The sequence below is a fragment of the Palaemon carinicauda genome, chromosome 9 (genome assembly GCF_036898095.1).
Source record: "Palaemon carinicauda isolate YSFRI2023 chromosome 9, ASM3689809v2, whole genome shotgun sequence".
Lineage (NCBI taxonomy): Eukaryota > Metazoa > Arthropoda > Malacostraca > Decapoda > Palaemonidae > Palaemon > Palaemon carinicauda.
This window is the reverse complement of record NC_090733.1, coordinates 158,886,344-158,903,270: the sequence shown is the minus strand read 5'-3', so window position 1 is coordinate 158,903,270 and position 16,927 is coordinate 158,886,344. Positions and strand designations below refer to the sequence as shown.

Here is a 16,927-nt window from a genome sequence, read left to right as displayed (position 1 = left end):
TGAGGAAAGGAAATAAGGAACTAAATAAATGATGTGAACAAATTAACAATAAATCATTCTAAAAACAGTAACGTCAAAATAGATATGTCATACATAAACTATTAACAACGTCAAAAACAGATATGTCATATATAAACTATAAAAAGACTCATGTCAGCCTGGTCAACATAAAAACCTTTTGCTCCAACTTTGAACTTTTGAAGTTCTACTGATTCAATTACCCGATTAGGAAGATCATTCCACAACTTATTAACAGCTGGAATAAAACTTCTAGAATACTGTGTAGTATTAAGCCTCATGATGGAGAAGGCTTGGCTATTAGAATTAACTGCCTGCCTAGTATTACCAACGGGATAGAATTGTCGTGGGAGATAAAGGATGGTCAGAGTTATGAAAAATCTTATGCAACATGCATAATGAACTAATTGAACGACAGTGCCAGAGATTAATATCTAGATCAGGAATAAGAAATTTAATAGACCGTAAGTTTCTGTCCAACAAATTAAGATGAGAATCAGCAGCTGAACACCAGACAGGAGAACAATACTCAAAACAAGGTAGAATGAAAAAAATAAAATACTTCTTCAGAATAGATTGATCACTGAAAATCTTAAAAGACTTTCTCAATAAGTCAATTTTTTGTGCAATTGAAGAAGACACAGACCTAATGTGTTTCTCAATAGTAAATTTGCTGTCGAGAATCACACCTAAAATCTTAAAAGAGTCGTACAAATTTAAAGAAACATTATCAATACTGAGAGCCCGATGTTGAGGAGCCATTGTCCTTGACCTACTTACAATCATACTTTGAGTTTTGTTAGGATTCAACTTCATACCCCATAATTTGCACCCTGCACTAATTTTAGCTAAATCTCTATTAAGGGATTAACCAACCCCAGATCTACATTCAGGGAATGGAATTGATACAAAGGGAGTAGGATCAATTGCATATGCAACAAGCTTGTTTTCTAGGCCAAACCACATGTCATGTGTATATAGTATGAAAAGTAATGGGCCAAGAACACTACCCTGTGACACACTGGATATCACATTCTTATACTCACTATGGTGCCCATCAACAACAACTCTTTGAGATCTATTACTTAAAAAATCAATACAAATGCTAAGAAACGACCCACCCACTCCCAACTGTTTGAGTTTGAAAACAAGGGTCTCATGATTAACACGGTCAAAGGCAACACTAAAATCAAGGCCAATCATATGAACTTACTGACCACAATCAAGGGATTTCTGTACAGCATTGGAGATAGATGGGCATCACATGCTCCAAGGTCTTTACGAAAACCAAATTGCAAACTAGGGAATAGATGATTACCTTCAGCAAACCTATTAAGACGTTCAAAAACTTTAGATAATATGGGAGTTATGGAAATTGGGTGGTAATCATTGGGACTTGAGCTACCACAAACACATTTACATAGAGGAGTAACATTACCAACTCTCCGGCAAGTGCTAAAAGCTCCTCTTCGTGCTAACTTGTGCACAAAAACAGATAACTTTGTGCTAAGAAATCTGTAGTCTTTATAAAAAACAAAGGAAAAATACCATTTGGGTCTACACCTCCATAAGCATCAAGGTTCATCAACAGAGCTTTAATTTAACGAAATTGAAAAGCTAAACTAGTTAGTTTAGCCTCAGGAAAACAGGAATGAGGAAGTTCAAGTTTTTCATTACTCTGTTTACTGTCAAAAACATCAGCTAAAAGGGTTGCCTTTTCCTTTGGACAGTGAGTGACTGAGTCATCTGGTTAAGTAAAGGAGGAACTGTTGCATCAACACCAAAGAGTGGATATTTAAGGGTAGACCACCATTTATGTTCCTGAATTGTACCAGAAAGGGTTTCTTTTATGGTTAAATTGTATTCCTTTTCAGTTGAAGCATAAACTCTCTCAGAAAAAGCTCGAAGCTGAGTATAGTTATTCCATGTCAAATCTGATATGTTACCCTTCCAAAGATGTTAGGCCTCCTGCTTCTCCAAATAAGCATGTCTACAATCATCACTGTACCACGGTTTGTCCTTCACTCGGTACATTAGCACACGAGAAGGGATACGCCTCTCAATTATGTTGACTAGAGTCACATTCAAAGGGACAACAGGATCTACACTACTATATAATTGTGACCAATTCAAGCACAAAAGATCATGTAAAGTCCCATTCCAGTGTGCTTGGGATTTCATATAAATTTTACAAGAGTATGATACATCAGGGACTGACTGCTCAGTCTTCACTACTAATGAAATCAAGGCATGATCAGATGTCCCGACTGGAGAACCAACCTTACTAGTTATAACGCCAGGGGAGTCGGTGTATACGAGGTCCAAGCAATTACCAGACCTGTGAGTAGCTTCATTTATGATTTGCTCACAGCCTGATTCAGAGGCAAAATCTAAAGCTCTTAAGCCATGGCGATCGGTAGGAGAGATAAAACTTAACCACTCCCTATGGTGAGCATTAAAATCACCAACAAAGACAAAAGAAGCCTTTCTATCATCTTCTTGTATCTTAGAAGACAATCGAAGATAGAATCATCCATGTCTGGATTCTGGTAGAACGAACACAAATAAAAGTTGTTATGCCTGCCACAAACTTTTATTACCTGAATCTCATGACATCCACATTGATAGCAGGACTTATGAGAAGCAGGGTACTCAGTCCTAATATACAACCCCATTCCCCAGGCCCTAGGGATGACATCACGTTTCAACATTATTGGCTTCTTAAACCCAGTTATAAGGAGCTCAGATGAGTGCCTCATATTAGAAATCAAAGTTTCTGAGCACAAAAGAATATCATACTGTCTGGACGCAACTGTAAGGTCTTGAATATTTGCATGAAGACCACGAATATTGCAATACATAAGACGACATTGACGAAATCTAGGATGTAGGGCTACTGGTCCCGGATTTCGCTCAATGTCTCCAGACAGCATAAGAATTAATAGAAGTAAAAAAGACACATCATACTTAAAAACTAGATTAACAAGAATTATAACAAAAACAACATGTACAGAATTATAAAAATACCTGTAGAGTGATTGATGAAACCCATAGACTATAGTAAAAAGTCAGAAAAACTGGTCAACATGGAGGAGCCAATACACCATGCAAGGATAAATACCCTCCAGGATAGCCACTTCAACTGAAGGGAGGACTGTAAGGATGATTTTGAGAAGAAAAAGAATCAGAAAAGGAAAAGACGACCTCTTGATAAACCACCAGGCATCCATGGCCCTTCTATTAAACCTGGTCAACACACCACTTCAAAAAACAAGAGGAAGAAAAAAATAATAAGATAGAAATGTGTGCCTGAGTGTTCCCTCAAGCAAGAGAACTCTAACCCAAGACAGTGGAAGACCATGACTAGAGAACAATGTTTTAATTTTGGAGTGTCCTCCTAGAAGAGATGCTTACCATAGCTAAACAGTCTCTTCTACCCTTACCAAGAGGAAAGTACAGTGAACAATTGCAGTACAGTAATTGAGATAGTAATAATATTAAATAATTACTTAAATGTCTTCCCCACGTCTCTCTCTCTCTCTGTGATTGTGTGTGTTTAATCTTTTACTTTACCTCCGGTCGCTCTTCCTTTCTGTCCATTTACTCTCCAACATCTGTTCAATTTTTTCTGTTTCTCGTAGTTTAACCTGAGAGGTCAATAGCCTCCCAGGGCCAACCTCTGGGTCACATGACCCAAATTAAAGTCACAAGCTATGATGTTATACTTGAAACATGTAAATGAAGAACAGCAAAAAAAAAAAGCTGTTCTATTGCACAAAATCACTCATATTTGTGTTGAGGTTAGCTTTAAATGCCTTGCTAATGTTGAAATTAAATTACTTTTTATCCAAGATTTTAAATCTTACATGTAGCTTATAGGCTACACGTGGTATAAAACGGATTTTGAAGCAAAGCGAAAAATCTATTTTTGGGTGAGATGGCCATGTCGTCCAGATGGAAGCTTCCTATAGACAGCTTTCTAAGGGATATTTGGCTACAGTGATACTCCCAGAGAATTGACCATAGGTCTCCAGAATTCTAACTCTTGGCACGAGTATCCTTAAAATTTTTCTTAAGGATATCGCATAATATCAGGGAACGTACATCTTGATACGACACATGGCAATCTTCACCCCGAATAGCATTTTCGCTTCGAGGGAGAAGAGTGGCGAAATTGAAGGGGAGCCGTTATCAAGGTTACCCTTCCTCCCCTACTATTACAGGGCTCCAAGATGGCACTCATTCCTTGTAGCATTGAGCATAGTGCTACAGATATAGTAGTTTCGGGAGGGATTATTACCTAATCCTTTTCTTAGAAAAGGAGGGTGGGTCCATCAGGACAACATGGCCAACTCACTCAAAAATAGATTTTTCGCTTTGCTTCAAAATCCGTTTTTTGGGCTCAAGCCATGTCGTCCTGATGGAAGTTTACCAGAGAATTACTTGAAAGTACTGTATCTGTGGGTTTGTATAAGTGCCTTAACCTTGGGTTAGCTTTTATATGGTCATCCAGACCACTGAGAGATATGACGGTACCATTATACGTCATTACCGCTAATCATGGAACAATGTTAGGGCTTCTTGCCCCCTGCAGGGAAGTGTCTTGCTGGACAATAAAAGCTCAAGGTTTGTATACGTGTAGGAACAAATATAAGTATCAACCAGATCTACTTGTTCATATACATCAGTACAATAAGTATGAGTTTTACTAAGGAAAATAAGTAAAAGGACTCCGGATACGTTTTATTTTTTCTACTTGTGGGGCGAAATAAGACGCAATTACAATTTTAGGCATTTATTCAAGTTAAATGAGTAAATGGAATAACATGTGTAATATAACCTAAAAGTGAATTATGCATTCAACATATACAGGCAATGTTTTTCTACCTGAAAGGGAAGAAAAGGGTTAATGGCACTCACAACAGTTGAGAAAATTATCAAGATAATTTTTTACTGTAAATGTTGGATACTATCAACACTGTGTACAATGTACACATGGCACAAGTGTCACTTGTATAATTCTACACCTGAAAATTGAACAGTCTTAGTGTCACCAGGATGACACTCACATAAAAGGATATTACAATAGAAGGTGTCAACATTTTTTCACCCAAATTGAGAGTCCCAATCAATTCACTGGTCATCGCAGCACTAGACGACAGGTTTCACCATACTACCTGCCTCTACCACATAATGTTTGATTTCGTGCACTTGCTTCGCATAATGTTTGTAAAACACTGGAGGACTTCCAACCAGTGTATGAGTGAAGACTCTAAAAGTCCATATACTGAAAAAAGTTCAGTGAGGAAGCAATTTTTCTCGGATCATGAACTGTGGGTGTACTATCAGGATCTGCTCTGTGAATGAAGTAGGTGAGCTTCGCCCTCAGTTTTTTTAGGAATAAGTTCGATCCTGAAGTTTTGCCTTTGAAGAGATGTCCTCCCCTGAAGTCTGAAGTTCTTCGAAGATAGACATTTAGACATTCTACTGGACATAGAGAGACATCTTCCTTCAGAGGGCAGATTCTCCAGGGACCCCACCTTTTGGTGGGTAGCTCGTTTTTGGCGAGAGAGGTAGGATCAGGAAAGAGAATCAGTTCTCTCGCTTCTGTGATCTGAATATGGCCCTCGTCTCTTGATAGGGCTACTATTTCACCAACTCTAGCCCCTGAGGCTATAGCGAACAGGAAAATCACTTTTTGGGTTAGATCCTTAAGAGAACAATCTTCATTGCTCAAGGCTGAAGCATAGTGTAAGACTTTGTCCAGAGACCATGAAATGGGCTTCGGAGGGGCTGCAGGTTTAAGTCTAGAGCATGCCTTCGGGATCTTGTTAAAGATATCGTTCGCCAGGTCCACCTGGAAGGCATATAAAAGAGGTCTAGTCAAGGCTGACTCACACGTAGTGATCGTGTTGGCAGCCAAGCCTTGTTCATGAAGGTGGATGAAGAGGGACAGACAGAAGTCTATTGAGATTTCTTTTGGCCTTTTTGCTTTAACGAAAGCAACCCACTTTTTCCAAGACGATTCGTATTGTCTTCTGGTTGACTTTGACTTGTATTCTTCTAAGAAGTCTATACTGCCTTTTGAGATCCCAAATCTTTTCTTTACTGCCAAGGCGAGAAAATCATGAGATGAAGGTTTTGAGTTCTCTGTGATGAAGCGAAGACAGTCGACTTCTGAACCAGTTGAGATAGAGCTGGGTTCGGTAGAGGGACCAGCCTCAGTTTCAGTTCCATCACCAGAGGGAACCAATTGCTCTTGGGCCATTTGGGGGCCACTAGTGCTGCAGTTCCCTTGAAGGATCTCAGCTTGTTGAGGAACTTCAGCAGGAGATTGGTTGGAGGGAACAGGTAGATGCGGGTCTATTTGCTCCAATCGAGGGACATGGCGTCCGTCGCCTCTGCCAGAGGGTCCTCGTAAGGGGCTACATATCGAGGTAGTTTCTTGTTGTCACTCGTCACGAAGAGGTCGATCTGCAGTTCCGGGACTTTTTCCATGAAGAAGAAGAATGAGTCTGCATCTAGGGACCATTCTGACTCTATCGGCTTTAGCCTGGATAAAGCGTCCGATGTCACATTGCGGAACCCTTGTAGGTGAACTGCTGATAAGTGCAATCTCTTCTTTTTCGCTAAACGAAAGATGGTTAACATCACATGGTTGATGTGGGGCGATCTCGAGCCTTGTTGGTTCAGACATCTCACTATCACTTCGCTGTCCAAGACCAGCCTGATGTGGGCTGATCTGTGAGGAGATAGTTTCTTCAGCGTCAAGAGGACTGCCATGGCCTCCAGAATATTGATGTGAAAGGTCTTGAACAGGGATGACCAAGTCCCTTGGGCTTTCCTTTGATGGGAGTGACCTCCCCATCCTTCCGTCGAGGCATCCGTGTGGATGGTCACCGATGGGGGAGGTAGTTGTAAGGGAACGGTCCTCGTTAGGTTCTCGACCTTCGACTACGGCTTGAGAAGTGATCGTAGTAAGGTCGGTACCGGTCTTTGTAGATCTCTTTGAGCGTTTAATGTGTATCTTTTCCAGACTCCTGACGCAGCTTTCAGCTGTGCTTTTAGCACCGGGTCTGTTACTGCTGCAAAATGGAGAGAGCCCAGTACTCTTTCCGCGTTGGCGTCTTGAGATCCTGTTGGATTTCAGTACTCTCTTGACAGACCCCGCGATCTCTCTCCTCTTCCTTGGTGGAATGGAGAGGCGGTGTGACTTCAAGTTCCAATGGATTCCCAGCCATTGAAACTCCTGAGATAGAGAGAGTCGAGACTTCTTGAAGTTGATCTTGAATCCCAGATGTTCCAGGAACTTGATCACTTTCTTGGATGCTTGCAAACAAGCAGTCTTGGATGCTGCCCACACCAGCCAGTCATCCAGGTATGCTGCTACCTGAACGCCTTCTAGGTGTAGTTGTTGTACGACTGCATCCGCAAGTTTCGTAAAGATCCTTAGGGCTATGTTTAGTCCGAAGGGCATGGCTCTGAAGACATACTTTGTCTTCTGTAACTTGAATCCAATTAGGGTTATAGCTTACCAAGTAATAATAATAATAATACAGTGGAACCTCTACATACGATTGTTCCAACATCCGAAGTAAAATTCCATCAAATTTTTGTCTCGACATCCGAAGTAATGCTCCAACATCCGATGTAGATCTTGTTTACGCCAGTAGATGGCAGCACATAAGAGGGACGTCATTGAGCGTCGAGCTCTCTGTTCTTGTGTGTATCGTGTGGTTGTCCTCTGTTTGGTCTGTTATTAACAGTGCTTATTTTCTTCCTTTTCTCACATTTCCTTTTTGATTTCACCTATAATCATGGTGCCTAAGAGGCTAAGTTTCAGTACAGGTAGTGGTGAGAAAAGGAAGGCAATTCTTTCATTAGAATTGAAGCAAGAAATTATAGAAAAACATGAGAGCAATGTGCATGTGAGTGATATGGCTAAACAGTATAGCCGGAATAGGCCTATGATGTCGACGATCATCAAGCAGAAGGCAGCCATTAAAGCAGATAAACCATCGAAGGAGATCACCATTATTACAAGACATCGTGGCAATACCCTGGAAGTGATAGAATGCCTTTTGTTGATAGGGATAAAGGACAAAGAGATTGTTCGCAATGATCATTTGTGAGAAGGGCCAGCGTGATGAACAGAAAGAAAGAAAAAAGTGAAGCAAAGAAAACCAAGACAGCATTAACAAGCACTTTTAAAAAAGTCCTCTCTCTATTTCTGTTTCTCTCTAAACATAGCATTAACATGTTCTTTAAATAAAATCTCTCTCTCTCTCTCTCTCTCTCTCTCTCTCTCTCTCTCTCTCTCTCTCTCTTGTTCTTCTTCGCTGTTATAGTGTTAGAGACGTCTATTATTTTTTTACCGAGAGAGAGAGATTAAACAAAAATGTGTTTAGATACATATGAATTTTAACAGTGTCAACGAGTTGAAAGACAATTAAATGTAACTAAGAAAGTAATAACAGCGAATCTGAATTCCTTTATTAACTAAAACAAATATTGATGCAAACACACTCGTGTGTGTATGCACAAACCCACCCACAGGTTTAGGAATTGCTACACAGTAAGAGACAGACGGTCGGGGAGGAGGTAGAGATGGTGACTGCGATAACGTACCGTAACTCGTCACTGAAAGTTTTGAAAATTAAAAATCAAAAGAAAAAAAAAATTTTAAAATATGAAATATAGAAATAAAAAAAAAATAAATAAGCTAAGTTAGATTAAAGTTTCCGTAGTGTAAGTTACAGTACGTTATCGCAGTCACCATCTCTACCGCCTCGCCGATCGAGTCTCCTCCTGCGTAGGAATTTGTACACCTGTGTTTGTATGTGTTTGTGCATACGCTCACGAGTGTGTTTGTATCAATATTTGTTTTAGTTAATAAAGGAATTCAGATTCGCTGATATTGCTTTTTTAGTTACATTTAATTGTCTTTCAACTCGTTGACGCTGTTAAAATTTATATGTACACAACACATTTTTGTTTAATCTCTCTCTCTCTCACAAAAAATTAATAGACGTCTCACTAACAGTGAAGAAGAACAAAAGAGAGAGAGAGAGAGAGAGAGAGAGAGAGAGAGAGAGAGAGAGAGAGAGAGAGAGAGAGAGAGAGAGAGAGAGAGAGAGAGAGAAAAAAAATTTATTTAAAGAACATGTCAACACCATGTCTACCTTCTCCTTTTTTATTTATTATTTCTTTATAATTATCTTTTTTACATCCTTCTTTCATATTATGCAATTATGTTATTGTTATGTGTAATTATATGTAGAAATTTATTAAGGAGTTATTATAATAATAATAATAATATTAAGCCCAAGGACTCCAACAGGAAAAATAGCCCAGTGAGGAAAGGAAATAAGGAAATGAATAAACAATATAAGAAGTAAAGAAAGATTAATATAAAATATTTTAAAAACATTAACAACATTAAAACATTTCATATATAAATTATAAAAAGACTTTTGTCAGCCTGTTCAACATAAAATCACTTGCTCCAACTTTGAACTTTTGAAGTTCTACTGATTCAACTACCCAATTAGGAAGATCACTCCACAACTTGGTTACAGCTGGAATAAAACTTCTAGAGTACTGTGCAGTATTGAGCCTCATGATGGAGAAGGCCTGACTATTAGATTAACTGCATGCCTGGTATTACGAACGGGATGGAACTGTCCAGGAAGAACTGAATGCAAAGGATAGTCAGAATGATAAAAAAATCTTATGCAACATGCATAATGAACTAAATGAACAACGGTGCAAGAGATTATTATCTAGATCAGAAATAAGAAATTTAAAAGACCGTAAGTTCCTGTCCAGCAAATTAAGATGAGAATCAGCGGCTGAAAACCAGACAGAAGAATACTTGAAACAATGTAAAATGCAATAATTAAAACACTTCTTCAGAATAGATTGATCACCAAAAATTTTAAAAGACTTTCTCAATAAGCCATTTTTTGTGCAACTGAAGAAGACACAGACATAATGTGTTTCTCAAAAGTATATTTGCTGTCAAGAATCACACCTAAAATTTTAATTCATACAAAATTAAAGAAACATTATCAATGCTGAGATACGGATGTTGAGGAGCCACTTTCCTTGACCTACTTACACTCATACTTCGAGTTTTGTTAAGATTCAACTTCTTACCCCATAATTTGCACCATGCACTAATTTCAGTTAGATCTCTATTAAAGGAATCAGCAACCCCAGATCTACATCCAGGAGATGGAATTGATGCAAAGAGAGTAGCATCATTTACATATGCAACAAGCTTGTTTTCTAGGCCAAACCACATGTCATGTGTATATAGTATGAAAAGTAATTGACCAAGAACACTACCCTGAGGAACACCAGATATCACATTCCTATACTCGCTACGGTGCCCATTAACAACAAATTTTTGCAATCTATTACTTAAAAATTCAATAATAAGGTTAAGAAACAACCCAACCACTCCCAACTGTTTGAGTTTGAAAACAAGGGCCTCATGATTAACACGGTCAAAGGCAGCACTAAAATCAAGGCCAATCATACAAACTTCCTGACCACAATCAAGAGATTTCTGTACAGCATTGGAGATTGTAAGATGGGCATCACATGCTCCAGGGCCTCTACGAAAATCAAACTGCAAACTAGGGATCATATGATTACCTTCAGCAAACCCATAAGACATTCTGCCTAAAGACGTTAAAAAATTTAGATAATATGGGAGTTATGGAAATTGGGCGATAATAGGTTGAACTTGAGCTACCACAAGCACATTTACATAGTGGTGTAACATTACCAATTCTCCAAATGCTAACACCTCCTTATCTTGCTAACTTGTGCAAAATAACAGATAACTTTGGAGCAAAGAAATCTGCAGACTTTGTAAAAAAACAAAGGGAAAATACCATTTGGGTTTACACCTCCATAAGCATCAAGATCCATCAAGAGAGCTTTAATTTCACGCAATCGAAAAGCTAAACTAGTTAGTTTAGCCTCAGGAAAACAGGAATGAGGAAGCTTGAGTATCTCATTACTCTGCTTACTGTAAAACATATCACCCAAAAGGGTTGCCTTGTCCTTTGGACAGTGAGTGACCGAGCCATCTAGTTTATGTAAAAGAGGAACTATTGCATCTACACCAAAGAGTGCAGATTTAAGGGTAGTCCACCACTTATGCTCCTGGGTTGTACCAGAAAGAGTTTCTTTTATGGTTAAATTGTATTTCTTTTCAGTTGAAGCATAAACTCTCTGAGCAAAAGCTCTAAGCTGAGTATAGTTATTCCATGTCAAATCTGATCTGTTACCCTTCCAAAGATGATAGGCCTCCTGCTTCTCCAAATAAGCATGTCTACAATCATCATTGAACCATAGTTTGTCCTTCACTTGGTACCTTAGGACATGAGAAGTGACACGCCTATCAATTATGTTGACTAGATTGTCATTCAAAGGGACAACAGGATCAACACTACTATACAATTGTGACCAATTCAAGCCCAAAAGATCAAGCAAAATCCCATTCCTGTCTGCTTGATATTTCATATAAATCTTAAAATTTACAATCCTGTGTAATCCCCTGAGTACCTCTTGCAACTCCAGGAGATCTACTGATGGGAGAGAAGGGCATAGAAGGTTCCAGGGCTCTGGTGGAAGAAGGTCTCCTCCTAGGATCAGTCAGAAAGATAGAGGAGGAGGAGAAGGAAACAGACTTCTTCAATGGAATTCTTGGAGTGGAGGCCACAGCAGACGTCTGTGTAGATGGAATTTGCGCTGGATGGGACGTGCCTACCATTGCTTGCTTGACAACCTTGATGAGGTTATCAAACCAAAATAGCTGCTCTCCTACAGACAACAGGTCCGAGGTGTCCTTGGGGAGGCCTGAAGGTGGAGAATGCTTCCTTGAAGGGCATTGCCTTTGAACCTGAAACTGAGAAGGAGATGAAAGCAGAAGAGGCATCTGGAAATCCTCCTTAGTGACACTCCTAGGGCGATCCAGAGAGATAGGCACGTTAGCGTACAGTGCTTGTTGAGAGGCTCTTAGAAGTCGTCTGGGAAAGGAATGACAGATTTCTCCAATGTAGTCAAGGCCTCCCTAGGAACATCACTACTCGCAGAAGTGAGTGAAAAATTCATGGAAACTCGTGAAGAGGTCCGAGGTTTCTTCACCCTTGAGCTAGCCCACAAAAGCGAAGAATCTCTCTTAGACTTCTTCTTTCACCAGCAGCCAAACCTCTCCCACTGGGAGGCAGACCACTCCTTACACTCATCGCAGGTGTAATACTGCTTGCAGCGATGTCCTCTGCAGGTCAAAAACAAAGTGGGGTTTGTCTCTACGAGGACATGAAGGTGCCACAAGAGCTCCCTTCAGGCCCTGGGCAAGTGCACATGACGAACGTCAAGGAGAACATTTGTACCTGATAAGACAAAGTTATGAAAAAGCAATGGTTTGTATGGTCAAGTCTTTGAGGATGCAGAGAGCAAACACGTCTATTCTTCTCACGCCAAAAGGAAAGAGTGACATAGTTTCACTGGTGTGTGAGTGAGAAGGGTAGCCGACAACCCCCAAGGCTACCCCTCTCCACCCCCACTAACTAGTGATTGGGTGGTTACCACCACGCATTAAAGTCTTGATGGCTGGTCTTCCAGCTTCACTGAAAGATAATCCCTATTAAATAGAGTAAGGTTTGTTTAGTGTCAGATCAAACAAACTAGAGGCCATGAACACTTCAATAAAAATAAAAACAAAATAGAGGCCATAAACAGATGAATGAATATAAAAACTCAAACTAAAGACCAAGAACACTTGGATAAGCATAATAAAATTAACTAAAGGTTATGAACACTTGAATAGGCCTACCTAGCTTCATCACTGTCCAAATTTTGAAGAATATCACTATGCAGAAAACATAAAAGTGATATACAGTACTCCAATACTAATTAAAAGGAAAAAATCATGGCTTGTAAACTTGTGATCACTATAGGGTCAGGAAAGGGTGGCTCCTCCCTATGCCACCCACAAGCCAAAACAAAGGAGGAAGACTGAGCATAGAATTAACACCCTTGCATTGTATAAAAAGAAATGAAAGGTGCAAAACCAATGGCTCACACTGATGCCCAAAATAATGAAAATATTCAGTGTAGTTCTACAGTACAGTAACTCAACAGAAACCCTGACTCATCAGATAGAATGTAATTAAAATCAAATTTCAGTCTGTATTCATACTTCTGAGATAATTGGTTATAAATCAAACTGGAGTAAATACCTACAGTAATCATAAAGTCTGTGAGCAAGCCATACCTATAAATTCTCAAAAATATCAGCCATTACACTGCATGCAATCCTTAAAATATAGCACACTTGAAGTGTAGTAATCTGTAATGCAGTAATTAACAACAACAATAATAATAATAATAATGATAATGATGATAATAATAATAATAATAATAATAATAATAATAATAATAATAGCAATAATAATAATAATAAATAAGTTTCATCTATGTAAATGGAAAGATTCTAATATTACATAATTCATGAATATTTGTAATACAGGGAACTTATGTTTTCAATGTACAGCTGCAGTACCAAAAAAAAATTTGGGCAACACAGGTTCCTTGCCCAGAAATAGATTTTTCCTTCGTCAAAATCCTTTAATATTTCTGTATTATAAGGCAATGTAGTTAAGCCACTCACAATAAAAATAATCAACTTTTGGGTTAGTATATTTATATAACTTTATGAAAATTTCTGACGGTACTATAGTTTATACTGTATGTAAAATTACAAAACCATCATCACTTTTCAGGTACTCCATGGCAAAAAAGTAAAGGAGGTGAGAGAATGTCTCCAAGCTTATCGTTATAATTCAGAAACAGGGCCTCTATTTTGTGCTCGATTACTGATCGACTCTCCTGATCCACCATTAGATACAGAAGACCTAGAGCCATCCTCTTTCCACACTTCATACATGTTATTTGGGTTACATCACAGTGTAGGTGATGGTACAACTAACATGTACATTATGAAGTACTTTGTCACACTTCTGAACGATGTTATTTGTAACAGATCAATTGACAAGGATGAACCTCTGGGTGACTTACAAGGAAATGAATACATAGCAATAGATGTGGCTGAAAAGAGAGCTATTCTGCAAAATGACCCGGCATTACGAGAAAAATTTTCTCGTGAATTTGAGGTTTCTGAAAATCATTCACCATATATGATTAATGGGTTCCCAAAACCAAATGAAAAACGAATGACTCAAAGTTTAGAATACATAGTCAACCAAGATATTACAGCCAAATTTTTCAAAAAGTGTCGTGAGGAAAAAGTGACAATCAACTCTGGATTCTCTGCAGCAGCAAATGTTGCACTAGTTCATCTTCTTCAGGAGAGGAATATAGTCCATAATTCCTACATAATGCAGAATATCCACTTGGTTAATTTAAGACGTTACTGGGAGAAAAAGGTTACCGATGTGCTTGGTATACACACTGGATTTCCTTTAGTAGTGAGGACAGAAGTCCCTGGAGACCTTAGTAATGGTTACTGGGAATATGCACGCTCTTTACATGCACACATTTCAAAGGACTTAAAAGAAAAGAGATCTGTATTTGATCATGCTTTTACAACTCTCTTCAGTGAAGAAATGTCTGCATCTGAACTTCTAGATGAAACCAAACCATTCATTGGTGATTTTACCATCTCCAACATGGGAGATGTTACTTCCTTGGCATCTGAAGGAGGTGACGAAGTCAGAATTACGCACATTACCAGATCAACATCTAACCACATGGTTAATAAAGTACCTATGTCTATCATCTGTCATACTTTTCGAGGAAAATTTACTATGACATTTGATTATAATTCTGCTGCTATAAGAAGAGATGTTATTGAGAAATTTTGCAACCAGATAGTTAAATGCATGCAAGATGTGTTTTAATGATGTTGGGTTACCAAGGCCTAGAACAGTCACTATCATTGAAAAATAATTTGGTGTATACAGTACATAAATGATAAAAATTAGAAGTGTAAAAACATATGTTCATATAAATATAATGTAGTATAGTATAAAGATTATACACTGGCCTTTAACTTATCAAATCTCAACATAGAGCTCTTTACTTATTAGCTGCATCATGATTTTTTTCCACTAGGCTGTCATTTATAGTAATGAAACACTTTACTGATTAATAGGTGTAAAATAGTGCACAGATTAGCTTGGATTAGAAATTCTACAGAACTACTACTGGATATAGGATTTGCTATACTATAGGCTTCTCTTCCCCCTCCCAAGGCAATGGGTAGGTTGAGAGGATACTAAGCTACAGTATATTTACATGTTTACATGAAAACTATTCAATTTATAAATATAATCACCACTGATCTGCACCTTCTTAAGGAAATATTTGATTTTAATAAAATTTATCATTGCCATACTAACGTGATGTTCATATTGCTTTGCTCCTGAAATCAACTCAAAGACATTACCCCCCAAAAATTGTAACTTCCCGTTCTTCTGCCCAACAAGGTGATATCTCGTGACTAATCATAACCTAATTAAGTCTCGAAGTCACAATTAACACAAATATCATCTATCCTCTTTAATTCATTAATCAGTCAGGAGGAGACTGAGTACTGTATGTATATGAACATCAGATGAGGATAGAAATAACAAATTTTATCATTAAAAGGCAAGGAAAAGATGGGCGGAATATTTTGAAAGTTTACTGAATGTTGAGGATAATAGGGAGGCAGATATAATTGCTTTTGCAGGTGTTGAGGTGCCAGTGATGGGAGATGAGAATGAGAGAGAGATTACAATAGATGAAGTGAGGAGAGCACTAGATGAAACGAGAGTAGGAAAAGCATCTGGTATGGATGGTGTGAGAGCTGAGATGTTGAAGGAGGGGGGTGTGACTGTACTTGAATGGTTGGTGAGATTGTTTAATATGTGTTTTGTGTTGTCAATGGTACCAGTAGATTGGGTTTGTGCATGTATTGTACCACTATATAAGGGTAAGGGAGATGTGCATGAGTGTTGTAATTCAAGAAGTATTAGTTTGTTAAGCGTAGTTGGAAAAGTGTATGGTAGAGTAATGATTAATAGGATCAAGGATAAAACAGAGAATGCAATCTTAGAAATACAGGGTGGTTTTAGAAGAGGTAGGGGTTGTATGAATCAGATTTTTATAGTTAGGCAGATATGGGAGAAATATTTAGCAAAAGGTAAGGAGGTGTATGTTGCGTTTATGGATCTGGAGAAAGCGTATGATAGAGTTGATAGGGAAGCAATGTGGAATGTGATGAGGTTATATGGAGTTGGTGGAAGGTTGTTGCAAGCAGTGAAAAGTTTCTACAAAGGTAGTAAAGTATGTGTTAGGATAGGAAATGAAGTGAGTGATTGGTTTCCGGTGAGAGTGGGGCTGAGACAGGGATGTGTGATGTCGCCGTGGTTGTTTATCTTGTATGTTGATGGAGTGGTGAGAGAGGTGAATGCTCGAGTGCTTGGACGAGGATTAAAACTAGTAGACGAGAATGACCATGAATGGGAGGTAAATCAGTTGTTGTTTGCGGATGATACTGTACTGGTTGCAGACACAGAAGAGAAGCTTGGACGATTAGTGACAGAATTTGGAAGTGTGTGTGAGAGAAGGAAGTTGAGAGTTAATGTGGGTAAGAGTAAGGTTATGAGATGTACGAGAAGGGAAGGTGGTGCAAGGTTGAATGTCATGTTGAATGGAGAGTTACTTGAGGAGGTGGATCAGTTTAAGTACTTGGGGTCTGTTGTTGCAGCAAATGGTGGAGTGGAAGCAGATGTACATCAGAGAGTGAATGAAGGTTGCAAAGTGTTGGGGGCAGTTAAGGGAGTAGTAAAAAATAGAGGGTTGGGCATGAATGTAAAGAGAGTTC

The 16,927-nt window shown here is 38.7% G+C and overlaps 1 protein-coding gene across 2 annotated transcripts in view; it reads left to right on the top strand.

Moving 5' to 3' along the window:
- The window catches only part of LOC137647307 (uncharacterized), a 31,325-nt gene extending 16,037 nt beyond the window's left edge, over nucleotides 1-15,288 (top strand). For both annotated transcript variants that reach the window (XM_068380702.1, XM_068380701.1), the window contains exon 5: nucleotides 13,821-15,288. In XM_068380702.1, the coding sequence (XP_068236803.1) occupies nucleotides 13,821-14,957 (1,137 nt within the window). In that variant the 3' untranslated portion in view covers nucleotides 14,958-15,288. The remainder of the gene's footprint in view (nucleotides 1-13,820) is intronic.
- Nucleotides 15,289-16,927: the final 1,639 nt, after the last annotated feature.